This window comes from Daphnia carinata, unplaced genomic scaffold, assembly GCF_022539665.2.
Source record: "Daphnia carinata strain CSIRO-1 unplaced genomic scaffold, CSIRO_AGI_Dcar_HiC_V3 NW_026453107.1, whole genome shotgun sequence".
NCBI lineage: Eukaryota > Metazoa > Arthropoda > Branchiopoda > Diplostraca > Daphniidae > Daphnia > Daphnia carinata.
In genome coordinates, this window is record NW_026712535.1 from 1 (window position 1) to 24,222 (window position 24,222).

At 39.0% G+C, this 24,222-nt stretch overlaps 1 protein-coding gene and 45 pseudogenes across 1 annotated transcript; all 46 read left to right on the forward strand.

The window, feature by feature from the left end:
* The first annotated feature begins 236 nt into the window (after positions 1 to 236).
* LOC130700003 (5S ribosomal RNA) lies at positions 237 to 355 on the forward strand (annotated as a pseudogene).
* Positions 356 to 804: 449 nt separating this feature from the next.
* LOC130700015 (5S ribosomal RNA) lies at positions 805 to 923 on the forward strand (annotated as a pseudogene).
* Positions 924 to 1,268: 345 nt separating this feature from the next.
* On the forward strand, positions 1,269 to 1,387 carry LOC130700026 (5S ribosomal RNA; annotated as a pseudogene).
* A 347-nt stretch (positions 1,388 to 1,734) lies between these two features.
* LOC130700038 (5S ribosomal RNA) lies at positions 1,735 to 1,853 on the forward strand (annotated as a pseudogene).
* A 345-nt stretch (positions 1,854 to 2,198) lies between these two features.
* LOC130700048 (5S ribosomal RNA) lies at positions 2,199 to 2,317 on the forward strand (annotated as a pseudogene).
* A 347-nt stretch (positions 2,318 to 2,664) lies between these two features.
* LOC130700049 (5S ribosomal RNA) lies at positions 2,665 to 2,783 on the forward strand (annotated as a pseudogene).
* A 347-nt stretch (positions 2,784 to 3,130) lies between these two features.
* Positions 3,131 to 3,249, forward strand: LOC130700004 (5S ribosomal RNA; annotated as a pseudogene).
* Positions 3,250 to 3,594: 345 nt separating this feature from the next.
* LOC130700005 (5S ribosomal RNA) lies at positions 3,595 to 3,713 on the forward strand (annotated as a pseudogene).
* Positions 3,714 to 4,058: 345 nt separating this feature from the next.
* LOC130700006 (5S ribosomal RNA) lies at positions 4,059 to 4,177 on the forward strand (annotated as a pseudogene).
* A 1,587-nt stretch (positions 4,178 to 5,764) lies between these two features.
* LOC130700001 (uncharacterized) lies at positions 5,765 to 6,923 on the forward strand. The gene is made up of 5 exons (XM_057522047.2): positions 5,765 to 5,852; positions 5,923 to 6,132; positions 6,189 to 6,286; positions 6,362 to 6,455; positions 6,513 to 6,923. The coding sequence occupies exons 1-5, from the start codon at positions 5,831 to 5,833 to the stop codon at positions 6,581 to 6,583; spliced, it is 495 nt and encodes a 164-aa protein (XP_057378030.1). The 5' UTR covers positions 5,765 to 5,830; the 3' UTR covers positions 6,584 to 6,923.
* Positions 6,924 to 7,558: 635 nt separating this feature from the next.
* LOC130700007 (5S ribosomal RNA) lies at positions 7,559 to 7,677 on the forward strand (annotated as a pseudogene).
* Positions 7,678 to 8,022: 345 nt separating this feature from the next.
* Positions 8,023 to 8,141, forward strand: LOC130700047 (5S ribosomal RNA; annotated as a pseudogene).
* Positions 8,142 to 8,483: 342 nt separating this feature from the next.
* LOC130700008 (5S ribosomal RNA) lies at positions 8,484 to 8,602 on the forward strand (annotated as a pseudogene).
* Positions 8,603 to 8,949: 347 nt separating this feature from the next.
* On the forward strand, positions 8,950 to 9,068 carry LOC130700009 (5S ribosomal RNA; annotated as a pseudogene).
* A 345-nt stretch (positions 9,069 to 9,413) lies between these two features.
* Positions 9,414 to 9,532, forward strand: LOC130700010 (5S ribosomal RNA; annotated as a pseudogene).
* Positions 9,533 to 9,879: 347 nt separating this feature from the next.
* LOC130700011 (5S ribosomal RNA) lies at positions 9,880 to 9,998 on the forward strand (annotated as a pseudogene).
* A 347-nt stretch (positions 9,999 to 10,345) lies between these two features.
* LOC130700012 (5S ribosomal RNA) lies at positions 10,346 to 10,464 on the forward strand (annotated as a pseudogene).
* Positions 10,465 to 10,809: 345 nt separating this feature from the next.
* On the forward strand, positions 10,810 to 10,928 carry LOC130700014 (5S ribosomal RNA; annotated as a pseudogene).
* A 345-nt stretch (positions 10,929 to 11,273) lies between these two features.
* On the forward strand, positions 11,274 to 11,392 carry LOC130700016 (5S ribosomal RNA; annotated as a pseudogene).
* Positions 11,393 to 11,737: 345 nt separating this feature from the next.
* On the forward strand, positions 11,738 to 11,856 carry LOC130700017 (5S ribosomal RNA; annotated as a pseudogene).
* Positions 11,857 to 12,202: 346 nt separating this feature from the next.
* On the forward strand, positions 12,203 to 12,321 carry LOC130700018 (5S ribosomal RNA; annotated as a pseudogene).
* A 347-nt stretch (positions 12,322 to 12,668) lies between these two features.
* LOC130700019 (5S ribosomal RNA) lies at positions 12,669 to 12,787 on the forward strand (annotated as a pseudogene).
* A 345-nt stretch (positions 12,788 to 13,132) lies between these two features.
* LOC130700020 (5S ribosomal RNA) lies at positions 13,133 to 13,251 on the forward strand (annotated as a pseudogene).
* Positions 13,252 to 13,598: 347 nt separating this feature from the next.
* Positions 13,599 to 13,717, forward strand: LOC130700021 (5S ribosomal RNA; annotated as a pseudogene).
* Positions 13,718 to 14,062: 345 nt separating this feature from the next.
* On the forward strand, positions 14,063 to 14,181 carry LOC130700022 (5S ribosomal RNA; annotated as a pseudogene).
* A 347-nt stretch (positions 14,182 to 14,528) lies between these two features.
* Positions 14,529 to 14,647, forward strand: LOC130700023 (5S ribosomal RNA; annotated as a pseudogene).
* Positions 14,648 to 14,992: 345 nt separating this feature from the next.
* On the forward strand, positions 14,993 to 15,111 carry LOC130700024 (5S ribosomal RNA; annotated as a pseudogene).
* Positions 15,112 to 15,456: 345 nt separating this feature from the next.
* On the forward strand, positions 15,457 to 15,575 carry LOC130700025 (5S ribosomal RNA; annotated as a pseudogene).
* Positions 15,576 to 15,922: 347 nt separating this feature from the next.
* On the forward strand, positions 15,923 to 16,041 carry LOC130700027 (5S ribosomal RNA; annotated as a pseudogene).
* A 345-nt stretch (positions 16,042 to 16,386) lies between these two features.
* LOC130700028 (5S ribosomal RNA) lies at positions 16,387 to 16,505 on the forward strand (annotated as a pseudogene).
* A 345-nt stretch (positions 16,506 to 16,850) lies between these two features.
* LOC130700030 (5S ribosomal RNA) lies at positions 16,851 to 16,969 on the forward strand (annotated as a pseudogene).
* A 345-nt stretch (positions 16,970 to 17,314) lies between these two features.
* LOC130700031 (5S ribosomal RNA) lies at positions 17,315 to 17,433 on the forward strand (annotated as a pseudogene).
* A 347-nt stretch (positions 17,434 to 17,780) lies between these two features.
* On the forward strand, positions 17,781 to 17,899 carry LOC130700032 (5S ribosomal RNA; annotated as a pseudogene).
* A 345-nt stretch (positions 17,900 to 18,244) lies between these two features.
* LOC130700033 (5S ribosomal RNA) lies at positions 18,245 to 18,363 on the forward strand (annotated as a pseudogene).
* Positions 18,364 to 18,710: 347 nt separating this feature from the next.
* On the forward strand, positions 18,711 to 18,829 carry LOC130700034 (5S ribosomal RNA; annotated as a pseudogene).
* A 345-nt stretch (positions 18,830 to 19,174) lies between these two features.
* On the forward strand, positions 19,175 to 19,293 carry LOC130700035 (5S ribosomal RNA; annotated as a pseudogene).
* Positions 19,294 to 19,638: 345 nt separating this feature from the next.
* Positions 19,639 to 19,757, forward strand: LOC130700036 (5S ribosomal RNA; annotated as a pseudogene).
* A 345-nt stretch (positions 19,758 to 20,102) lies between these two features.
* On the forward strand, positions 20,103 to 20,221 carry LOC130700037 (5S ribosomal RNA; annotated as a pseudogene).
* Positions 20,222 to 20,568: 347 nt separating this feature from the next.
* On the forward strand, positions 20,569 to 20,687 carry LOC130700039 (5S ribosomal RNA; annotated as a pseudogene).
* Positions 20,688 to 21,032: 345 nt separating this feature from the next.
* Positions 21,033 to 21,151, forward strand: LOC130700040 (5S ribosomal RNA; annotated as a pseudogene).
* Positions 21,152 to 21,496: 345 nt separating this feature from the next.
* Positions 21,497 to 21,615, forward strand: LOC130700041 (5S ribosomal RNA; annotated as a pseudogene).
* A 345-nt stretch (positions 21,616 to 21,960) lies between these two features.
* Positions 21,961 to 22,079, forward strand: LOC130700042 (5S ribosomal RNA; annotated as a pseudogene).
* A 347-nt stretch (positions 22,080 to 22,426) lies between these two features.
* On the forward strand, positions 22,427 to 22,545 carry LOC130700043 (5S ribosomal RNA; annotated as a pseudogene).
* Positions 22,546 to 22,890: 345 nt separating this feature from the next.
* Positions 22,891 to 23,009, forward strand: LOC130700044 (5S ribosomal RNA; annotated as a pseudogene).
* Positions 23,010 to 23,356: 347 nt separating this feature from the next.
* Positions 23,357 to 23,475, forward strand: LOC130700045 (5S ribosomal RNA; annotated as a pseudogene).
* A 345-nt stretch (positions 23,476 to 23,820) lies between these two features.
* LOC130700046 (5S ribosomal RNA) lies at positions 23,821 to 23,939 on the forward strand (annotated as a pseudogene).
* Positions 23,940 to 24,222: the final 283 nt, after the last annotated feature.

Genomic DNA, 24,222 nt, shown 5'->3' on the forward strand with positions numbered 1-24,222 from the left:
TAAATTTCATCTTCTATAAACTAAAGGTATTTTAAAACGAAATACAAAAAGAATGGTGCATTTCCGTGAGAAAAGTGACCTCTTTAAAGAAAGTGAATTTTATTTGTTTGCATTTTTGTGGTTGACCGAACGCGATGGTTACCAGTCCAATATCCTTAACTATATAAATCAATTGTACTTGTGCTGGTTTTAATGGACATTACTGGAGTGTATTCATTTTATTTTGGAACTGAATTGTCAACGGCCATACCACGTAGAACAAACCTTGTCTCGTCAGCTCCAGGAAGTTAAGCTACGTCGGGTTCCGTTAGTACCTAGATGGGTGACCGCTTGGGAATACGGGATGCTGTTGGCATCAAAACTTTTATATCCACCTAGCCGTTTTTGGATGAATCACAGGGAAGTACGAACCATCTCGCGGTAAATTCTAGTATTTTCTAAAACGCCACCTAGTGGTCAGTTTTTAAATTTCATCTTCTATAAACTAAAGGTATTTTAAAAGGAAGTACGAACCATCTCGCGGTAAATTCTAGTATTTTCTAAAACGCCACCTAGTGGTCAGTTTTTAAATTTCATGTCCTTCCACCTAAAGGGTTTTTTAAAACGAGAACACAAAAGGTATGGTACATTTCCGTGAGAAAAGTGACCTCTTTAAAGAAAGTGAATTTTATTTGTTTGCATTTTTGTGGTTGACCGAACGCGGTGGTTACCAGTCCAATATCCTTCACTATATAAATCAATTGTACTTGTGCTGGTTTTAATGGACATTACTGGAGTGTATTCTTTTTTTTTTGGAACTGAATTGTCAACGGCCATACCACGTAGAACAAACCTTGTCTCGTCAGCTCCAGGAAGTTAAGCTACGTCGGGTTCCGTTAGTACCTAGATGGGTGACCGCTTGGGAATACGGGATGCTGTTGGCATCAAAACTTTTATATCCACCTAGCCGTTTTTGGATGAATCACAGGGAAGTACGAACCATCTCGCGATGAATTCTAGTATTTTCTAAAACGCCACCTAGTGGTCAGTTTTTAAATTTCATCTTCTATAAACTAAAGGTATTTTAAAACGAAATACAAAAAGAATGGTGCATTTCCGTGAGAAAAGTGACCTCTTTAAAGAAAGTGAATTTTATTTGTTTGCATTTTTGTGGTTGACCGAACGCGATGGTTACCAGTCCAATATCCTTAACTATATAAATCAATTGTACTTGTGCTGGTTTTAATGGACATTACTGGAGTGTATTCATTTTATTTTGGAACTGAATTGTCAACGGCCATACCACGTAGAACAAACCTTGTCTCGTCAGCTCCAGGAAGTTAAGCTACGTCGGGTTCCGTTAGTACCTAGATGGGTGACCGCTTGGGAATACGGGATGCTGTTGGCATCAAAACTTTTATATCCACCTAGCCGTTTTTGGATGAATCACAGGGAAGTACGAACCATCTCGCGGTAAATTCTAGTATTTTCTAAAACGCCACCTAGTGGTCAGTTTTTAAATTTCATGTCCTTCCACCTAAAGGGTTTTTTAAAACGAGAACACAAAAGGTATGGTACATTTCCGTGAGAAAAGTGACCTCTTTAAAGAAAGTGAATTTTATTTGTTTGCATTTTTGTGGTTGACCGAACGCGGTGGTTACCAGTCCAATATCCTTCACTATATAAATCAATTGTACTTGTGCTGGTTTTAATGGACATTACTGGAGTGTATTCTTTTTTTTTTGGAACTGAATTGTCAACGGCCATACCACGTAGAACAAACCTTGTCTCGTCAGCTCCAGGAAGTTAAGCTACGTCGGGTTCCGTTAGTACCTAGATGGGTGACCGCTTGGGAATACGGGATGCTGTTGGCATCAAAACTTTTATATCCACCTAGCCGTTTTTGGATGAATCACAGGGAAGTACGAACCATCTCGCGTTAAATTCTAGTATTTTCTAAAACGCCACCTAGTGGTCAGTTTTTAAATTTCATCTTCTATAAACTAAAGGTATTTTAAAACGAAATACAAAAAGAATGGTGCATTTCCGTGAGAAAAGTGACCTCTTTAAAGAAAGTGAATTTTATTTGTTTGCATTTTTGTGGTTGACCGAACGCGATGGTTACCAGTCCAATATCCTTAACTATATAAATCAATTGTACTTGTGCTGGTTTTAATGGACATTACTGGAGTGTATTCATTTTATTTTGGAACTGAATTGTCAACGGCCATACCACGTAGAACAAACCTTGTCTCGTCAGCTCCCGGAAGTTAAGCTACGTCGGGTCCCGTTAGTACTTGGATGGGTGACCGCTTGGGAATACGGGATGCAGTTGGCATCAAAACTTTTATATCCACCTAGCCGTTTTTGGATGAATCACAGGGAAGTACGAACCATCTCGCGGTAAATTCTAGTATTTTCTAAAACGCCACCTAGTGGTCAGTTTTTAAATTTCATGTCCTTCCACCTAAAGGGTTTTTTAAAACGAGAACACAAAAGGTATGGTACATTTCCGTGAGAAAAGTGACCTCTTTAAAGAAAGTGAATTTTATTTGTTTGCATTTTTGTGGTTGACCGAACGCGGTGGTTACCAGTCCAATATCCTTCACTATATAAATCAATTGTACTTGTGCTGGTTTTAATGGACATTACTGGAGTGTATTCTTTTTTTTTTGGAACTGAATTGTCAACGGCCATACCACGTAGAACAAACCTTGTCTCGTCAGCTCCAGGAAGTTAAGCTACGTCGGGTTCCGTTAGTACCTAGATGGGTGACCGCTTGGGAATACGGGATGCTGTTGGCATCAAAACTTTTATATCCACCTAGCCGTTTTTGGATGAATCACAGGGAAGTACGAACCATCTCGCGGTAAATTCTAGTATTTTCTAAAACGCCACCTAGTGGTCAGTTTTTAAATTTCATGTCCTTCCACCTAAAGGGTTTTTTAAAACGAGAACACAAAAGGTATGGTACATTTCCGTGAGAAAAGTGACCTCTTTAAAGAAAGTGAATTTTATTTGTTTGCATTTTTGTGGTTGACCGAACGCGGTGGTTACCAGTCCAATATCCTTCACTATATAAATCAATTGTACTTGTGCTGGTTTTAATGGACATTACTGGAGTGTATTCATTTTATTTTGGAACTGAATTGTCAACGGCCATACCACGTAGAACAAACCTTGTCTCGTCAGCTCCAGGAAGTTAAGCTACGTCGGGTTCCGTTAGTACCTAGATGGGTGACCGCTTGGGAATACGGGATGCTGTTGGCATCAAAACTTTTATATCCACCTAGCCGTTTTTGGATGAATCACAGGGAAGTACGAACCATCTCGCGGTAAATTCTAGTATTTTCTAAAACGCCACCTAGTGGTCAGTTTTTAAATTTCATCTTCTATAAACTAAAGGTATTTGAAAACGAAATACAAAAAGAATGGTGCATTTCCGTGAGAAAAGTGACCTCTTTAAAGAAAGTGAATTTTATTTGTTTGCATTTTTGTGGTTGACCGAACGCGATGGTTACCAGTCCAATATCCTTAACTATATAAATCAATTGTACTTGTGCTGGTTTTAATGGACATTACTGGAGTGTATTCATTTTATTTTGGAACTGAATTGTCAACGGCCATACCACGTAGAACAAACCTTGTCTCGTCAGCTCCAGGAAGTTAAGCTACGTCGGGTTCCGTTAGTACCTAGATGGGTGACCGCTTGGGAATACGGGATGCTGTTGGCATCAAAACTTTTATATCCACCTAGCCGTTTTTGGATGAATCACAGGGAAGTACGAACCATCTCGCGGTAAATTCTAGTATTTTCTAAAACGCCACCTAGTGGTCAGTTTTTAAATTTAATCTTCTATAAGCTAAAGGTATTTTAAAACGAAATACAAAAAGAATGGTGCATTTCCGTGAGAAAAGTGACCTCTTTAAAGAAAGTGAATTTTATTTGTTTGCATTTTTGTGGTTGACCGAACGCGAAGGTTACCAGTCCAATATCCTTAACTATATCAATCAATTGTACTTGTGCTGGTTTTAATGGACATTACTGGAGTGTATTCATTTTATTTTGGAACTGAATTGTCAACGGCCATACCACGTAGAACAAACCTTGTCTCGTCAGCTCCAGGAAGTTAAGCTACGTCGGGTTCCGTTAGTACCTAGATGGGTGACCGCTTGGGAATACGGGATGCTGTTGGCATCAAAACTTTTATATCCACCTAGCCGTTTTTGGATGAATCACAGGGAAGTACGAACCATCTCGCGGTAAATTCTAGTATTTTCTAAAACGCCACCTCCCTAGCAGAAACTTGGTGTCCAGATGGGGTCTGCGTCCGCGATACTCTAATTTTGACTCATTTTTTTGGTCAAGTTTGCGTACTGAATACGGAATCAACTTCCTTAAGTACTTTCGGTTCGTGGTCTGGTACTAGCTTAGTACAAATCCGGTATTATGGACGCAAAAAAGAAGCGAAGCGCTTAAGTCCCTGGTACCAATGTTGGGCTCATTTTTTACTGGTCTCTTGTACGCTAGCACGAAAGCCGAGCGCTACAGCCCGTGGTACGAGTATTATACTCGTCTAATACTGGCCTTTGTTATGTCTAATACGTGCCTAATATGTCCTCAGAATTTTCTGCAAAAATTGGGATTGATGTGGATACAAAAAACCAGTATTAGACTCGTTTTTTCACTGGCCTATGTTCTTACAATTTTTTTGCTTCAATGTTTTTACACCGTTGAGGAGCTTTATTATCAGTTTTGGAGGCTTCAAATACACTGACTTGTATCTTGACTAATCTTCTCTAGTTAATAAATAAATTATAAATGCGGAATAATATTGGTACAATTTTAATAACGTTTTCCGGTTTGCGCATTCAGGCATGATCCAATATTGTTTAGCATCAACCTGGCCTTTCAGACAACAGAATTGTTGTCGTCTGCTTTGGAGGAAATCGATTACGTCTAACAGGCATGCAAGGGAAAATCAATACCTAACTTTCATTCCTTTTTTTTCTTTGTACGTGGACATGCAGAATTCTAGCTTAGCAATCAAATAACCTTACTAAAAGAATTGAAAATAATTTAAAAGTAACTGTGAATACAACAGAAAATGGTTTCCCCATACATGGCACTTATATAAAAAACCCGAAATTGGAAAACTGGCAACGCCCATGCTGTTCGTATGAAATTTGTACGTATTTCACAGAAATGCTTGAAGTTCTTCGACAGAGACTCACGTTATTGTTACTGTTCTGAAACGCTAAATTACACTCAGGTTGGATTTCTTATTTAATATTCTACGTCTAGTGCAGTCTTTTGCATTCGTAGTGCAAATTTAACATTACTACTGCAAAGCTTTGAGCAAGTTCAAAAGATTACTGCCACCATGGATCGTGTAGTTGACGATAACGTATTACATACTAACCACGACATAATTCAGCAGTCACACGTTGCAAGAAACATTCAGGTATACTTTTTCTTCAATGTTCTATATTATTATTAAACATTTTCTGTGGTTCTAAATGTTTATCCCTCAGGAAGGAAGACCATTTTGTGAATGGTGTGGAAGATATGTTACGATACAGGAAAATACTGAAAAGACCAAGCCTTCCAAATACAAAGAGCCTTCATTCTTTATCGTACAAACCTTAGAAAGGGCTGTGACAACAATCCATTATGTCTCTACAGCTTTGTGCCCTGTTACTGGTTATCAACGGACCACAAGTTTTTGCTATACCCACCATGTACTACATCAGAAGGCAATTTGAATCCTGCGTGTTGGGGGGGGGGGGAACATTTAAAAGATTTCACCACCCATTCAATACTTGGCTGGAATACGATGTTCATAATATTATGAATCCAGAGAACAAGCCTGGTAAGTTTCACTTACTTTACGTGCAATTATATTGTAATCTCTAAAATTAATTTTCATGTTGTTATTGCAGTGAGTTTTACGACAGCAAAGCATGTTGTCAAAGAGGCAGCTGCTGGTCGTCCTTTAGCCGAGGCTTTCATTTCCGATTGTGAAAGAACTTGGGGGAAAGGAAAACGTGTCTCACAAAAAAGGAAGAGGTACGGTGATGACAGTGAAGACACCAGTCCGCCTACAGTTGTTACGGCAACCAGAACAAGTTCCGTCATCAACATTATTCAAAGTAATTACATTAAGATATTTTCAAACTTAAAAATTCTAAACTATTTTACAATTCAGGTAGCAAGAGTGGCGAACCAAAGGGCCACAGCAGCGCAAACAGTATAGAATTTCAATATTTGTCGGATGATGACGTGCCTCCATCTTCACAAACAACGGTAAGAAACATATCTGCAAATCCACTTGTAGGCAAAGTCCTGAGAGATAGTTTTAATTTTCTCATTTCTTCTCAGCTGGCCGAAAAACTTCAGTGGAAGGCAGTTCCTCGCGGCGACGATAGACGGCCTGGTCTCTCAATATTTATGAACCTCATTTCAGTTCTAGGAGGTATATGGAAATGCTACATTGTATTTCATTAATTAATTTTCCTTCTTTTTATTTTAGTCGTTGCGAACGCAAAGGCGCGACAAAAAAACGAAGAAAATATTGAGATTGAGGTTTATTGGAACAGATAAAGACGTGCAGAAAGAAAAGTGGAGAAAAATACCGCGAAGAAAGAAGCATAACACCCGTTGAAGCTCAGGCAGCTAGGTGTTCGCGCAACCAGCCAACTTTTGAAGCGCCAGTACCTAGTACTATTTACGAGGCCGAACTGCAGTCCAAAATTGCTGCCTGGAAAAGAACATAAGAGATTTCAAAAAACCCATCGAATAAGTTACAAATTTCTTGTCTAAATGTCTTAAATGATGTTTTTTTTTCTGTGTCCTCGCCATGCCGTGTTGGCCACATTGCGCCTTTCTAGTCTTTGTGCCGTGTTGGTATGTTGCCAGGACGAACTGGATTTATCAGTGACTTCATGTTAAATATAAAGAAATTTGTGTTATTCTGCAGTCATTTTTTTTTCTGAAACTGTAACAATTTTATGTAGGGAGTAAAATGCATTTAAAAAATCAAACAATAGTCCCATAACGGACATGAATACGAGTATTGGGACGAGTACAGAAGATGAGCCCCGGCTGAGTCTAACGGCCGGGTATGGGAACGGCTTTTGGCTCTAACTTAAGAGGCTCACCGTTTTTTTTTTCTTTTTTTTTTTACCGTCCTCGATACCAGTCTAGGAGGCTGTTATGGCTGCAAACAAGGGGTCCAAATACCCGCCCGCTGGACCGGTCTAGGACTCTAGACGAGTCCGAAATACCAGTCTTGGAGGGGTTTTTGCCCTCTGAATTTCTGCTAGGGCTAGTGGTCAGTTTTTAAATTTCATCTTCTATAAACTAAAGGTATTTGAAAACGAAATACAAAAAGAATGGTGCATTTCCGTGAGAAAAGTGACCTCTTTAAAGAAAGTGAATTTTATTTGTTTGCATTTTTGTGGTTGACCGAACGCGATGGTTACCAGTCCAATATCCTTAACTATATAAATCAATTGTACTTGTGCTGGTTTTAATGGACATTACTGGAGTGTATTCATTTTATTTTGGAACTGAATTGTCAACGGCCATACCACGTAGAACAAACCTTGTCTCGTCAGCTCCAGGAAGTTAAGCTACGTCGGGTTCCGTTAGTACCTAGATGGGTGACCGCTTGGGAATACGGGATGCTGTTGGCATCAAAACTTTTATATCCACCTAGCCGTTTTTGGATGAATCACAGGGAAGTACGAACCATCTCGCGATGAATTTTAGTATTTTCTAAAACGCCACCTAGTGGTCAGTTTTTAAATTTCATCTTCTATAAACTAAAGGTATTTTAAAACGAAATACAAAAAGAATGGTGCATTTCCGTGAGAAAAGTGACCTCTTTAAAGAAAGTGAATTTTATTTGTTTGCATTTTTGTGGTTGACCGAACGCGATGGTTACCAGTCCAATATCCTTAACTATATCAATCAATTGTACTTGTGCTGGTTTTAATGGACATTACTGGAGTGTATTCATTTTATTTTGGAACTAAATTGTCAACGGCTATACCACGTAGAACAAACCTTGTCTCGTCAGCTCCAGGAAGTTAAGCTACGTCGGGTTCCGTTAGTACCTAGATGGGTGACCGCTTGGGAATACGGGATGCTGTTGGCATCAAAACTTTTATATCCACCTAGCCGTTTTTGGATGAATCACAGGGAAGTACGAACCATCTCGCGGTAAATTCTAGTATTTTCTAAAACGCCACCTAGTGGTCAGTTTTTATTCATCTTCTATAAGCTAAAGGTATTTTAAAACGAAATACAAAAAGAATGGTGCATTTCCGTGAGAAAAGTGACCTCTTTAAAGAAAGTGAATTTTATTTGTTTGCATTTTTGTGGTTGACCGAACGCGATGGTTACCAGTCCAATATCCTTAACTATATCAATCAATTGTACTTGTGCTGGTTTTAATGGACATTACTGGAGTGTATTCATTTTATTTTGGAACTGAATTGTCAACGGCCATACCACGTAGAACAAACCTTGTCTCGTCAGCTCCAGGAAGTTAAGCTACGTCGGGTTCCGTTAGTACCTAGATGGGTGACCGCTTGGGAATACGGGATGCTGTTGGCATCAAAACTTTTATATCCACCTAGCCGTTTTTGGATGAATCACAGGGAAGTACGAACCATCTCGCGGTAAATTCTAGTATTTTCTAAAACGCCACCTAGTGGTCAGTTTTTAAATTTCATGTCCTTCCACCTAAAGGGTTTTTTAAAACGAGAACACAAAAGGTATGGTACATTTCCGTGAGAAAAGTGACCTCTTTAAAGAAAGTGAATTTTATTTGTTTGCATTTTTGTGGTTGACCGAACGCGATGGTTACCAGTCCAATATCCTTCACTATATAAATCAATTGTACTTGTGCTGGTTTTAATGGACATTACTGGAGTGTATTCTTTTTTTTTTGGAACTGAATTGTCAACGGCCATACCACGTAGAACAAACCTTGTCTCGTCAGCTCCAGGAAGTTAAGCTACGTCGGGTTCCGTTAGTACCTAGATGGGTGACCGCTTGGGAATACGGGATGCTGTTGGCATCAAAACTTTTATATCCACCTAGCCGTTTTTGGATGAATCACAGGGAAGTACGAACCATCTCGCGGTAAATTCTAGTATTTTCTAAAACGCCACCTAGTGGTCAGTTTTTAAATTTCATCTTCTATAAACTAAAGGTATTTTAAAACGAAATACAAAAAGAATGGTGCATTTCCGTGAGAAAAGTGACCTCTTTAAAGAAAGTGAATTTTATTTGTTTGCATTTTTGTGGTTGACCGAACGCGATGGTTACCAGTCCAATATCCTTAACTATATAAATCAATTGTACTTGTGCTGGTTTTAATGGACATTACTGGAGTGTATTCATTTTATTTTGGAACTGAATTGTCAACGGCCATACCACGTAGAACAAACCTTGTCTCGTCAGCTCCAGGAAGTTAAGCTACGTCGGGTTCCGTTAGTACCTAGATGGGTGACCGCTTGGGAATACGGGATGCTGTTGGCATCAAAACTTTTATATCCACCTAGCCGTTTTTGGATGAATCACAGGGAAGTACGAACCATCTCGCGGTAAATTCTAGTATTTTCTAAAACGCCACCTAGTGGTCAGTTTTTAAATTTCATGTCCTTCCACCTAAAGGGTTTTTTAAAACGAGAACACAAAAGGTATGGTACATTTCCGTGAGAAAAGTGACCTCTTTAAAGAAAGTGAATTTTATTTGTTTGCATTTTTGTGGTTGACCGAACGCGATGGTTACCAGTCCAATATCCTTCACTATATAAATCAATTGTACTTGTGCTGGTTTTAATGGACATTACTGGAGTGTATTCATTTTATTTTGGAACTGAATTGTCAACGGCCATACCACGTAGAACAAACCTTGTCTCGTCAGCTCCAGGAAGTTAAGCTACGTCGGGTTCCGTTAGTACCTAGATGGGTGACCGCTTGGGAATACGGGATGCTGTTGGCATCAAAACTTTTATATCCACCTAGCCGTTTTTGGATGAATCACAGGGAAGTACGAACCATCTCGCGGTAAATTCTAGTATTTTCTAAAACGCCACCTAGTGGTCAGTTTTTAAATTTCATCTTCTATAACCTAAAGGGTTTTTTAAAACGAGAACACAAAAGGTATGGTACATTTCCGTGAGAAAAGTGACCTCTTTAAAGAAAGTGAATTTTATTTGTTTGCATTTTTGTGGTTGACCGAACGCGATGGTTACCAGTCCAATATCCTTCACTATATAAATCAATTGTACTTGTGCTGGTTTTAATGGACATTACTGGAGTGTATTCATTTTATTTTGGAACTGAATTGTCAACGGCCATACCACGTAGAACAAACCTTGTCTCGTCAGCTCCAGGAAGTTAAGCTACGTCGGGTTCCGTTAGTACCTAGATGGGTGACCGCTTGGGAATACGGGATGCTGTTGGCATCAAAACTTTTATATCCACCTAGCCGTTTTTGGATGAATCACAGGGAAGTACGAACCATCTCGCGGTAAATTCTAGTATTTTCTAAAACGCCACCTAGTGGTCAGTTTTTAAATTTCATCTTCTATAAGCTAAAGGTATTTTAAAACGAAATACAAAAAGAATGGTGCATTTCCGTGAGAAAAGTGACCTCTTTAAAGAAAGTGAATTTTATTTGTTTGCATTTTTGTGGTTGACCGAACGCGATGGTTACCAGTCCAATATCCTTAACTATATCAATCAATTGTACTTGTGCTGGTTTTAATGGACATTACTGGAGTGTATTCATTTTATTTTGGAACTGAATTGTCAACGGCCATACCACGTAGAACAAACCTTGTCTCGTCAGCTCCAGGAAGTTAAGCTACGTCGGGTTCCGTTAGTACCTAGATGGGTGACCGCTTGGGAATACGGGATGCTGTTGGCATCAAAACTTTTATATCCACCTAGCCGTTTTTGGATGAATCACAGGGAAGTACGAACCATCTCGCGGTAAATTCTAGTATTTTCTAAAACGCCACCTAGTGGTCAGTTTTTAAATTTCATCTTCTATAAACTAAAGGTATTTTAAAACGAAATACAAAAAGAATGGTGCATTTCCGTGAGAAAAGTGACCTCTTTAAAGAAAGTGAATTTTATTTGTTTGCATTTTTGTGGTTGACCGAACGCGATGGTTACCAGTCCAATATCCTTAACTATATAAATCAATTGTACTTGTGCTGGTTTTAATGGACATTACTGGAGTGTATTCATTTTATTTTGGAACTGAATTGTCAACGGCCATACCACGTAGAACAAACCTTGTCTCGTCAGCTCCAGGAAGTTAAGCTACGTCGGGTTCCGTTAGTACCTAGATGGGTGACCGCTTGGGAATACGGGATGCTGTTGGCATCAAAACTTTTATATCCACCTAGCCGTTTTTGGATGAATCACAGGGAAGTACGAACCATCTCGCGGTAAATTCTAGTATTTTCTAAAACGCCACCTAGTGGTCAGTTTTTAAATTTCATCTTCTATAAACTAAAGGTATTTTAAAACGAAATACAAAAAGAATGGTGCATTTCCGTGAGAAAAGTGACCTCTTTAAAGAAAGTGAATTTTATTTGTTTGCATTTTTGTGGTTGACCGAACGCGATGGTTACCAGTCCAATATCCTTAACTATATCAATCAATTGTACTTGTGCTGGTTTTAATGGACATTACTGGAGTGTATTCATTTTATTTTGGAACTGAATTGTCAACGGCCATACCACGTAGAACAAACCTTGTCTCGTCAGCTCCAGGAAGTTAAGCTACGTCGGGTTCCGTTAGTACCTAGATGGGTGACCGCTTGGGAATACGGGATGCTGTTGGCATCAAAACTTTTATATCCACCTAGCCGTTTTTGGATGAATCACAGGGAAGTACGAACCATCTCGCGGTAAATTCTAGTATTTTCTAAAACGCCACCTAGTGGTCAGTTTTTAAATTTCATCTTCTATAAGCTAAAGGTATTTTAAAAACGAAATACAAAAAGAATGGTGCATTTCCGTGAGAAAAGTGACCTCTTTAAAGAAAGTGAATTTTATTTGTTTGCATTTTTGTGGTTGACCGAACGCGATGGTTACCAGTCCAATATCCTTAACTATATCAATCAATTGTACTTGTGCTGGTTTTAATGGACATTACTGGAGTGTATTCATTTTATTTTGGAACTGAATTGTCAACGGCCATACCACGTAGAACAAACCTTGTCTCGTCAGCTCCAGGAAGTTAAGCTACGTCGGGTTCCGTTAGTACCTAGATGGGTGACCGCTTGGGAATACGGGATGCTGTTGGCATCAAAACTTTTATATCCACCTAGCCGTTTTTGGATGAATCACAGGGAAGTACGAACCATCTCGCGGTAAATTCTAGTATTTTCTAAAACGCCACCTAGTGGTCAGTTTTTAAATTTCATCTCCTTCCACCTAAAGGGTTTTTTAAAACGAGAACACAAAAGGTATGGTACATTTCCGTGAGAAAAGTGACCTCTTTAAAGAAAGTGAATTTTATTTGTTTGCATTTTTGTGGTTGACCGAACGCGATGGTTACCAGTCCAATATCCTTAACTATATAAATCAATTGTACTTGTGCTGGTTTTAATGGACATTACTGGAGTGTATTCATTTTATTTTGGAACTGAATTGTCAACGGCCATACCACGTAGAACAAACCTTGTCTCGTCAGCTCCAGGAAGTTAAGCTACGTCGGGTTCCGTTAGTACCTAGATGGGTGACCGCTTGGGAATACGGGATGCTGTTGGCATCAAAACTTTTATATCCACCTAGCCGTTTTTGGATGAATCACAGGGAAGTACGAACCATCTCGCGGTAAATTCTAGTATTTTCTAAAACGCCACCTAGTGGTCAGTTTTTAAATTTCATCTTCTATAAGCTAAAGGTATTTTAAAACGAAATACAAAAAGAATGGTGCATTTCCGTGAGAAAAGTGACCTCTTTAAAGAAAGTGAATTTTATTTGTTTGCATTTTTGTGGTTGACCGAACGCGATGGTTACCAGTCCAATATCCTTAACTATATAAATCAATTGTACTTGTGCTGGTTTTAATGGACATTACTGGAGTGTATTCATTTTATTTTGGAACTGAATTGTCAACGGCCATACCACGTAGAACAAACCTTGTCTCGTCAGCTCCAGGAAGTTAAGCTACGTCGGGTTCCGTTAGTACCTAGATGGGTGACCGCTTGGGAATACGGGATGCTGTTGGCATCAAAACTTTTATATCCACCTAGCCGTTTTTGGATGAATCACAGGGAAGTACGAACCATCTCGCGGTAAATTCTAGTATTTTCTAAAACGCCACCTAGTGGTCAGTTTTTAAATTTCATATCCTTCCACCTAAAGGGTTTTTTAAAACGAGAACACAAAAGGTATGGTACATTTCCGTGAGAAAAGTGACCTCTTTAAAGAAAGTGAATTTTATTTGTTTGCATTTTTGTGGTTGACCGAACGCGATGGTTACCAGTCCAATATCCTTAACTATATAAATCAATTGTACTTGTGCTGGTTTTAATGGACATTACTGGAGTGTATTCATTTTATTTTGGAACTGAATTGTCAACGGCCATACCACGTAGAACAAACCTTGTCTCGTCAGCTCCAGGAAGTTAAGCTACGTCGGGTTCCGTTAGTACCTAGATGGGTGACCGCTTGGGAATACGGGATGCTGTTGGCATCAAAACTTTTATATCCACCTAGCCGTTTTTGGATGAATCACAGGGAAGTACGAACCATCTCGCGGTAAATTCTAGTATTTTCTAAAACGCCACCTAGTGGTCAGTTTTTAAATTTCATCTTCTATAAGCTAAAGGTATTTTAAAACGAAATACAAAAAGAATGGTGCATTTCCGTGAGAAAAGTGACCTCTTTAAAGAAAGTGAATTTTATTTGTTTGCATTTTTGTGGTTGACCGAACGCGATGGTTACCAGTCCAATATCCTTAACTATATAAATCAATTGTACTTGTGCTGGTTTTAATGGACATTACTGGAGTGTATTCATTTTATTTTGGAACTGAATTGTCAACGGCCATACCACGTAGAACAAACCTTGTCTCGTCAGCTCCAGGAAGTTAAGCTACGTCGGGTTCCGTTAGTACCTAGATGGGTGACCGCTTGGGAATACGGGATGCTGTTGGCATCAAAACTTTTATATCCACCTAGCCGTTTTTGGATGAATCACAGGGAAGTACGAACCATCTCGCGGTAAATTCTAGTATTTTCTAAAACGCCACCTAGTGGTCAGTTTTTAAATTTCATATCCTTCCACCTAAAGGGTTTTTTAAAACGAGAACACAAAAGGTATGGTACATTTCCGTGAGAAAAGTGACCTCTTTAAAGAAAGTGAATTTTATTTGTTTGCATTTTTGTGGTTGACCGAACGCGATGGTTACCAGTCCAATATCCTTAACTATATAAATCAATTGTACTTGTGCTGGTTTTAATGGACATTACTGGAGTGTATTCATTTTATTTTGGAACTGAATTGTCAACGGCCATACCACGTAGAACAAACCTTGTCTCGTCAGCTCCAGGAAGTTAAGCTACGTCGGGTTCCGTTAGTACCTAGATGGGTGACCGCTTGGGAATACGGGATGCTGTTGGCATCAAAACTTTTATATCCACCTAGCCGTTTTTGGATGAATCACAGGGAAGTACGAACCATCTCGCGGTAAATTCTAGTATTTTCTAAAACGCCACCTAGTGGTCAGTTTTTTAATTTCATCTTCTATAAGCTAAAGGTATTTTAAAACGAAATACAAAAAGAATGGTGCATTTCCGTGAGAAAAGTGACCTCTTTAAAGAAAGTGAATTTTATTTGTTTGCATTTTTGTGGTTGACCGAACGCGATGGTTACCAGTCCAATATCCTTAACTATATCAATCAATTGTACTTGTGCTGGTTTTAATGGACATTACTGGAGTGTATTCATTTTATTTTGGAACTGAATTGTCAACGGCCATACCACGTAGAACAAACCTTGTCTCGTCAGCTCCAGGAAGTTAAGCTACGTCGGGTTCCGTTAGTACCTAGATGGGTGACCGCTTGGGAATACGGGATGCTGTTGGCATCAAAACTTTTATATCCACCTAGCCGTTTTTGGATGAATCACAGGGAAGTACGAACCATCTCGCGGTAAATTCTAGTATTTTCTAAAACGCCACCTAGTGGTCAGTTTTTAAATTTCATCTTCTATAAGCTAAAGGTATTTTAAAACGAAATACAAAAAGAATGGTGCATTTCCGTGAGAAAAGTGACCTCTTTAAAGAAAGTGAATTTTATTTGTTTGCATTTTTGTGGTTGACCGAACGCGATGGTTACCAGTCCAATATCCTTAACTATATCAATCAATTGTACTTGTGCTGGTTTTAATGGACATTACTGGAGTGTATTCATTTTATTTTGGAACTGAATTGTCAACGGCCATACCACGTAGAACAAACCTTGTCTCGTCAGCTCCAGGAAGTTAAGCTACGTCGGGTTCCGTTAGTACCTAGATGGGTGACCGCTTGGGAATACGGGATGCTGTTGGCATCAAAACTTTTATATCCACCTAGCCGTTTTTGGATGAATCACAGGGAAGTACGAACCATCTCGCGGTAAATTCTAGTATTTTCTAAAACGCCACCTAGTGGTCAGTTTTTAAATTTCATATCCTTCCACCTAAAGGGTTTTGTAAAACGAGAACACAAAAGGTATGGTACATTTCCGTGAGAAAAGTGACCTCTTTAAAGAAAGTGAATTTTATTTGTTTGCATTTTTGTGGTTGACCGAACGCGATGGTTACCAGTCCAATATCCTTAACTATATAAATCAATTGTACTTGTGCTGGTTTTAATGGACATTACTGGAGTGTATTCATTTTATTTTGGAACTGAATTGTCAACGGCCATACCACGTAGAACAAACCTTGTCTCGTCAGCTCCAGGAAGTTAAGCTACGTCGGGTTCCGTTAGTACCTAGATGGGTGACCGCTTGGGAATACGGGATGCTGTTGGCATCAAAACTTTTATATCCACCTAGCCGTTTTTGGATGAATCACAGGGAAGTACGAACCATCTCGCGGTAAATTCTAGTATTTTCTAAAACGCCACCTAGTGGTCAGTTTTTAAATTTCATCTTCTATAAGCTAAAGGTATTTTAAAACGAAATACAAAAAGAATGGTGCATTTCCGTGAGAAAAGTGACCTCTTTAAAGAAAGTGAATTTTATTTGTTTGCATTTTTGTGGTTGACCGAACGCGATGGTTACCAGTCCAATATCCTCAACTATATAAATCAATTGTACTTGTGCTGGTTTTAATGGACATTACTGGAGTGTATTCATTTTATTTTGGAACTGAATTGTCAACGGCCATACCACGTAGAACAAACCTTGTCTCGTCAGCTCCAGGAAGTTAAGCTACGTCGGGTTCCGTTAGTACCTAGATGGGTGACCGCTTGGGAATACGGGATGCTGTTGGCATCAAAACTTTTATATCCACCTAGCCGTTTTTGGATGAATCACAGGGAAGTACGAACCATCTCGCGGTAAATTCTAGTATTTTCTAAAACGCCACCTAGTGGTCAGTTTTTAAATTTCATCTTCTATAAGCTAAAGGTATTTTAAAACGAAATACAAAAAGAATGGTGCATTTCCGTGAGAAAAGTGACCTCTTTAAAGAAAGTGAATTTTATTTGTTTGCATTTTTGTGGTTGACCGAACGCGATGGTTACCAGTCCAATATCCTTAACTATATAAATCAATTGTACTTGTGCTGGTTTTAATGGACATTACTGGAGTGTATTCATTTTATTTTGGAACTGAATTGTCAACGGCCATACCACGTAGAACAAACCTTGTCTCGTCAGCTCCAGGAAGTTAAGCTACGTCGGGTTCCGTTAGTACCTAGATGGGTGACCGCTTGGGAATACGGGATGCTGTTGGCATCAAAACTTTTATATCCACCTAGCCGTTTTTGGATGAATCACAGGGAAGTACGAACCATCTCGCGGTAAATTCTAGTATTTTCTAAAACGCCACCTAGTGGTCAGTTTTTAAATTTCATCTTCTATAAGCTAAAGGTATTTTAAAACGAAATACAAAAAGAATGGTGCATTTCCGTGAGAAAAGTGACCTCTTTAAAGAAAGTGAATTTTATTTGTTTGCATTTTTGTGGTTGACCGAACGCGATGGTTACCAGTCCAATATCCTTAACTATATCAATCAATTGTACTTGTGCTGGTTTTAATGGACATTACTGGAGTGTATTCATTTTATTTTGGAACTGAATTGTCAACGGCCATACCACGTAGAACAAACCTTGTCTCGTCAGCTCCAGGAAGTTAAGCTACGTCGGGTTCCGTTAGTACCTAGATGGGTGACCGCTTGGGAATACGGGATGCTGTTGGCATCAAAACTTTTATATCCACCTAGCCGTTTTTGGATGAATCACAGGGAAGTACGAACCATCTCGCGGTAAATTCTAGTATTTTCTAAAACGCCACCTAGTGGTCAGTTTTTAAATTTCATATCCTTCCACCTAAAGGGTTTTTTAAAACGAGAACACAAAAGGTATGGTACATTTCCGTGAGAAAAGTGACCTCTTTAAAGAAAGTGAATTTTATTTGTTTGCATTTTTGTGGTTGACCGAACGCGATGGTTACCAGTCCAATATCCTTAACTATATAAATCAATTGTACTTGTGCTGGTTTTAATGGACATTACTGGAGTGTATTCATTTTATTTTGGAACTGAATTGTCAACGGCCATACCACGTAGAACAAACCTTGTCTCGTCAGCTCCAGGAAGTTAAGCTACGTCGGGTTCCGTTAGTACCTAGATGGGTGACCGCTTGGGAATACGGGATGCTGTTGGCATCAAAACTTTTATATCCACCTAGCCGTTTTTGGATGAATCACAGGGAAGTACGAACCATCTCGCGGTAAATTCTAGTATTTTCTAAAACGCCACCTAGTGGTCAGTTTTTAAATTTCATCTTCTATAAGCTAAAGGTATTTTAAAACGAAATACAAAAAGAATGGTGCATTTCCGTGAGAAAAGTGACCTCTTTAAAGAAAGTGAATTTTATTTGTTTGCATTTTTGTGGTTGACCGAACGCGATGGTTACCAGTCCAATATCCTCAACTATATAAATCAATTGTACTTGTGCTGGTTTTAATGGACATTACTGGAGTGTATTCATTTTATTTTGGAACTGAATTGTCAACGGCCATACCACGTAGAACAAACCTTGTCTCGTCAGCTCCAGGAAGTTAAGCTACGTCGGGTTCCGTTAGTACCTAGATGGGTGACCGCTTGGGAATACGGGATGCTGTTGGCATCAAAACTTTTATATCCACCTAGCCGTTTTTGGATGAATCACAGGGAAGTACGAACCATCTCGCGGTAAATTCTAGTATTTTCTAAAACGCCACCTAGTGGTCAGTTTTTAAATTTCATATCCTTCCACCTAAAGGGTTTTTTAAAACGAGAACACAAAAGGTATGGTACATTTCCGTGAGAAAAGTGACCTCTTTAAAGAAAGTGAATTTTATTTGTTTGCATTTTTGTGGTTGACCGAACGCGATGGTTACCAGTCCAATATCCTTAACTATATAAATCAATTGTACTTGTGCTGGTTTTAATGGACATTACTGGAGTGTATTCATTTTATTTTGGAACTGAATTGTCAACGGCCATACCACGTAGAACAAACCTTGTCTCGTCAGCTCCAGGAAGTTAAGCTACGTCGGGTTCCGTTAGTACCTAGATGGGTGACCGCTTGGGAATACGGGATGCTGTTGGCATCAAAACTTTTATATCCACCTAGCCGTTTTTGGATGAATCACAGGGAAGTACGAACCATCTCGCGGTAAATTCTAGTATTTTCTAAAACGCCACCTAGTGGTCAGTTTTTAAATTTCATCTTCTATAAGCTAAAGGTATTTTAAAACGAAATACAAAAAGAATGGTGCATTTCCGTGAGAAAAGTGACCTCTTTAAAGAAAGTGAATTTTATTTGTTTGCATTTTTGTGGTTGACCGAACGCGATGGTTACCAGTCCAATATCCTTAACTATATAAATCAATTGTACTTGTGCTGGTTTTAATGGACATTACTGGAGTGTATTCATTTTATTTTGGAACTGAATTGTCAACGGCCATACCACGTAGAACAAACCTTGTCTCGTCAGCTCCAGGAAGTTAAGCTACGTCGGGTTCCGTTAGTACCTAGATGGGTGACCGCTTGGGAATACGGGATGCTGTTGGCATCAAAACTTTTATATCCACCTAGCCGTTTTTGGATGAATCACAGGGAAGTACGAACCATCTCGCGGTAAATTCTAGTATTTTCTAAAACGCCACCTAGTGGTCAGTTTTTAAATTTCATCTTCTATAAGCTAAAGGTATTTTAAAACGAAATACAAAAAGAATGGTGCATTTCCGTGAGAAAAGTGACCTCTTTAAAGAAAGTGAATTTTATTTGTTTGCATTTTTGTGGTTGACCGAACGCGATGGTTACCAGTCCAATATCCTTAACTATATAAATCAATTGTACTTGTGCTGGTTTTAATGGACATTACTGGAGTGTATTCATTTTATTTTGGAACTGAATTGTCAACGGCCATACCACGTAGAACAAACCTTGTCTCGTCAGCTCCAGGAAGTTAAGCTACGTCGGGTTCCGTTAGTACCTAGATGGGTGACCGCTTGGGAATACGGGATGCTGTTGGCATCAAAACTTTTATATCCACCTAGCCGTTTTTGGATGAATCACAGGGAAGTACGAACCATCTCGCGGTAAATTCTAGTATTTTCTAAAACGCCACCTAGTGGTCAGTTTTTAAATTTCATCTTCTATAAGCTAAAGGTATTTTAAAACGAAATACAAAAAGAATGGTGCATTTCCGTGAGAAAAGTGACCTCTTTAAAGAAAGTGAATTTTATTTGTTTGCATTTTTGTGGTTGACCGAACGCGATGGTTACCAGTCCAATATCCTTAACTATATCAATCAATTGTACTTGTGCTGGTTTTAATGGACATTACTGGAGTGTATTCATTTTATTTTGGAACTGAATTGTCAACGGCCATACCACGTAGAACAAACCTTGTCTCGTCAGCTCCAGGAAGTTAAGCTACGTCGGGTTCCGTTAGTACCTAGATGGGTGACCGCTTGGGAATACGGGATGCTGTTGGCATCAAAACTTTTATATCCACCTAGCCGTTTTTGGATGAATCACAGGGAAGTACGAACCATCTCGCGGTAAATTCTAGTATTTTCTAAAACGCCACCTAGTGGTCAGTTTTTAAATTTCATATCCTTCCACCTAAAGGGTTTTGTAAAACGAGAACACAAAAGGTATGGTACATTTCCGTGAGAAAAGTGACCTCTTTAAAGAAAGTGAATTTTATTTGTTTGCATTTTTGTGGTTGACCGAACGCGATGGTTACCAGTCCAATATCCTTAACTATATAAATCAATTGTACTTGTGCTGGTTTTAATGGACATTACTGGAGTGTATTCATTTTATTTTGGAACTGAATTGTCAACGGCCATACCACGTAGAACAAACCTTGTCTCGTCAGCTCCAGGAAGTTAAGCTACGTCGGGTTCCGTTAGTACCTAGATGGGTGACCGCTTGGGAATACGGGATGCTGTTGGCATCAAAACTTTTATATCCACCTAGCCGTTTTTGGATGAATCACAGGGAAGTACGAACCATCTCGCGGTAAATTCTAGTATTTTCTAAAACGCCACCTAGTGGTCAGTTTTTAAATTTCATCTTCTATAAACTAAAGGTATTTTAAAACGAAATACAAAAAGAATGGTGCATTTCCGTGAGAAAAGTGACCTCTTTAAAGAAAGTGAATTTTATTTGTTTGCATTTTTGTGGTTGACCGAACGCGATGGTTACCAGTCCAATATCCTCAACTATATAAATCAATTGTACTTGTGCTGGTTTTAATGGACATTACTGGAGTGTATTCATTTTATTTTGGAACTGAATTGTCAACGGCCATACCACGTAGAACAAACCTTGTCTCGTCAGCTCCAGGAAGTTAAGCTACGTCGGGTTCCGTTAGTACCTAGATGGGTGACCGCTTGGGAATACGGGATGCTGTTGGCATCAAAACTTTTATATCCACCTAGCCGTTTTTGGATGAATCACAGGGAAGTACGAACCATCTCGCGGTAAATTCTAGTATTTTCTAAAACGCCACCTAGTGGTCAGTTTTTAAATTTCATCTTCTATAAGCTAAAGGTATTTTAAAACGAAATACAAAAAGAATGGTGCATTTCCGTGAGAAAAGTGACCTCTTTAAAGAAAGTGAATTTTATTTGTTTGCATTTTTGTGGTTGACCGAACGCGATGGTTACCAGTCCAATATCCTTAACTATATAAATCAATTGTACTTGTGCTGGTTTTAATGGACATTACTGGAGTGTATTCATTTTATTTTGGAACTGAATTGTCAACGGCCATACCACGTAGAACAAACCTTGTCTCGTCAGCTCCAGGAAGTTAAGCTACGTCGGGTTCCGTTAGTACCTAGATGGGTGACCGCTTGGGAATACGGGATGCTGTTGGCATCAAAACTTTTATATCCACCTAGCCGTTTTTGGATGAATCACAGGGAAGTACGAACCATCTCGCGGTAAATTCTAGTATTTTCTAAAACGCCACCTAGTGGTCAGTTTTTAAATTTCATCTTCTATAAGCTAAAGGTATTTTAAAACGAAATACAAAAAGAATGGTGCATTTCCGTGAGAAAAGTGACCTCTTTAAAGAAAGTGAATTTTATTTGTTTGCATTTTTGTGGTTGACCGAACGCGATGGTTACCAGTCCAATATCCTTAACTATATCAATCAATTGTACTTGTGCTGGTTTTAATGGACATTACTGGAGTGTATTCATTTTATTTTGGAACTGAATTGTCAACGGCCATACCACGTAGAACAAACCTTGTCTCGTCAGCTCCAGGAAGTTAAGCTACGTCGGGTTCCGTTAGTACCTAGATGGGTGACCGCTTGGGAATACGGGATGCTGTTGGCATCAAAACTTTTATATCCACCTAGCCGTTTTTGGATGAATCACAGGGAAGTACGAACCATCTCGCGGTAAATTCTAGTATTTTCTAAAACGCCACCTAGTGGTCAGTTTTTAAATTTCATGTCCTTCCACCTAAAGGGTTTTTTAAAACGAGAACACAAAAGGTATGGTACATTTCCGTGAGAAAAGTGACCTCTTTAAAGAAAGTGAATTTTATTTGTTTGCATTTTTGTGGTTGACCGAACGCGATGGTTACCAGTCCAATATCCTTCACTATATAAATCAATTGTACTTGTGCTGGTTTTAATGGACATTACTGGAGTGTATTCTTTTTTTTTTGGAACTGAATTGTCAACGGCCATACCACGTAGAACAAACCTTGTCTCGTCAGCTCCAGGAAGTTAAGCTACGTCGGGTTCCGTTAGTACCTAGATGGGTGACCGCTTGGGAATACGGGATGCTGTTGGCATCAAAACTTTTATATCCACCTAGCCGTTTTTGGATGAATCACAGGGAAGTACGAACCATCTCGCGGTAAATTCTAGTATTTTCTAAAACGCCACCTAGTGGTCAGTTTTTAAATTTCATCTTCTATAAACTAAAGGTATTTTAAAACGAAATACAAAAAGAATGGTGCATTTCCGTGAGAAAAGTGACCTCTTTAAAGAAAGTGAATTTTATTTGTTTGCATTTTTGTGGTTGACCGAACGCGATGGTTACCAGTCCAATATCCTCAACTATATAAATCAATTGTACTTGTGCTGGTTTTAATGGACATTACTGGAGTGTATTCATTTTATTTTGGAACTGAATTGTCAACGGCCATACCACGTAGAACAAACCTTGTCTCGTCAGCTCCAGGAAGTTAAGCTACGTCGGGTTCCGTTAGTACCTAGATGGGTGACCGCTTGGGAATACGGGATGCTGTTGGCATCAAAACTTTTATATCCACCTAGCCGTTTTTGGATGAATCACAGGGAAGTACGAACCATCTCGCGGTAAATTCTAGTATTTTCTAAAACGCCACCTAGTGGTCAGTTTTTAAATTTCATGTCCTTCCACCTAAAGGGTTTTTTAAAACGAGAACACAAAAGGTATGGTACATTTCCGTGAGAAAAGTGACCTCTTTAAAGAAAGTGAATTTTATTTGTTTGCATTTTTGTGGTTGACCGAACGCGGTGGTTACCAGTCCAATATCCTTCACTATATAAATCAATTGTACTTGTGCTGGTTTTAATGGACATTACTGGAGTGTATTCTTTTTTTTTTGGAACTGAATTGTCAACGGCCATACCACGTAGAACAAACCTTGTCTCGTCAGCTCCAGGAAGTTAAGCTACGTCGGGTTCCGTTAGTACCTAGATGGGTGACCGCTTGGGAATACGGGATGCTGTTGGCATCAAAACTTTTATATCCACCTAGCCGTTTTTGGATGAATCACAGGGAAGTACGAACCATCTCGCGGTAAATTCTAGTATTTTCTAAAACGCCACCTAGTGGTCAGTTTTTAAATTTCATCTTCTATAAACTAAAGGTATTTTAAAACGAAATACAAAAAGAATGGTGCATTTCCGTGAGAAAAGTGACCTCTTTAAAGAAAGTGAATTTTATTTGTTTGCATTTTTGTGGTTGACCGAACGCGATGGTTACCAGTCCAATATCCTTAACTATATAAATCAATTGTACTTGTGCTGGTTTTAATGGACATTACTGGAGTGTATTCATTTTATTTTGGAACTGAATTGTCAACGGCCATACCACGTAGAACAAACCTTGTCTCGTCAGCTCCAGGAAGTTAAGCTACGTCGGGTTCCGTTAGTACCTAGATGGGTGACCGCTTGGGAATACGGGATGCTGTTGGCATCAAAACTTTTATATCCACCTAGCCGTTTTTGGATGAATCACAGGGAAGTACGAACCATCTCGCGGTAAATTCTAGTATTTTCTAAAACGCCACCTAGTGGTCAGTTTTTAAATTTCATGTCCTTCCACCTAAAGGGTTTTTTAAAACGAGAACACAAAAGGTATGGTACATTTCCGTGAGAAAAGTGACCTCTTTAAAGAAAGTGAATTTTATTTGTTTGCATTTTTGTGGTTGACCGAACGCGGTGGTTACCAGTCCAATATCCTTCACTATATAAATCAA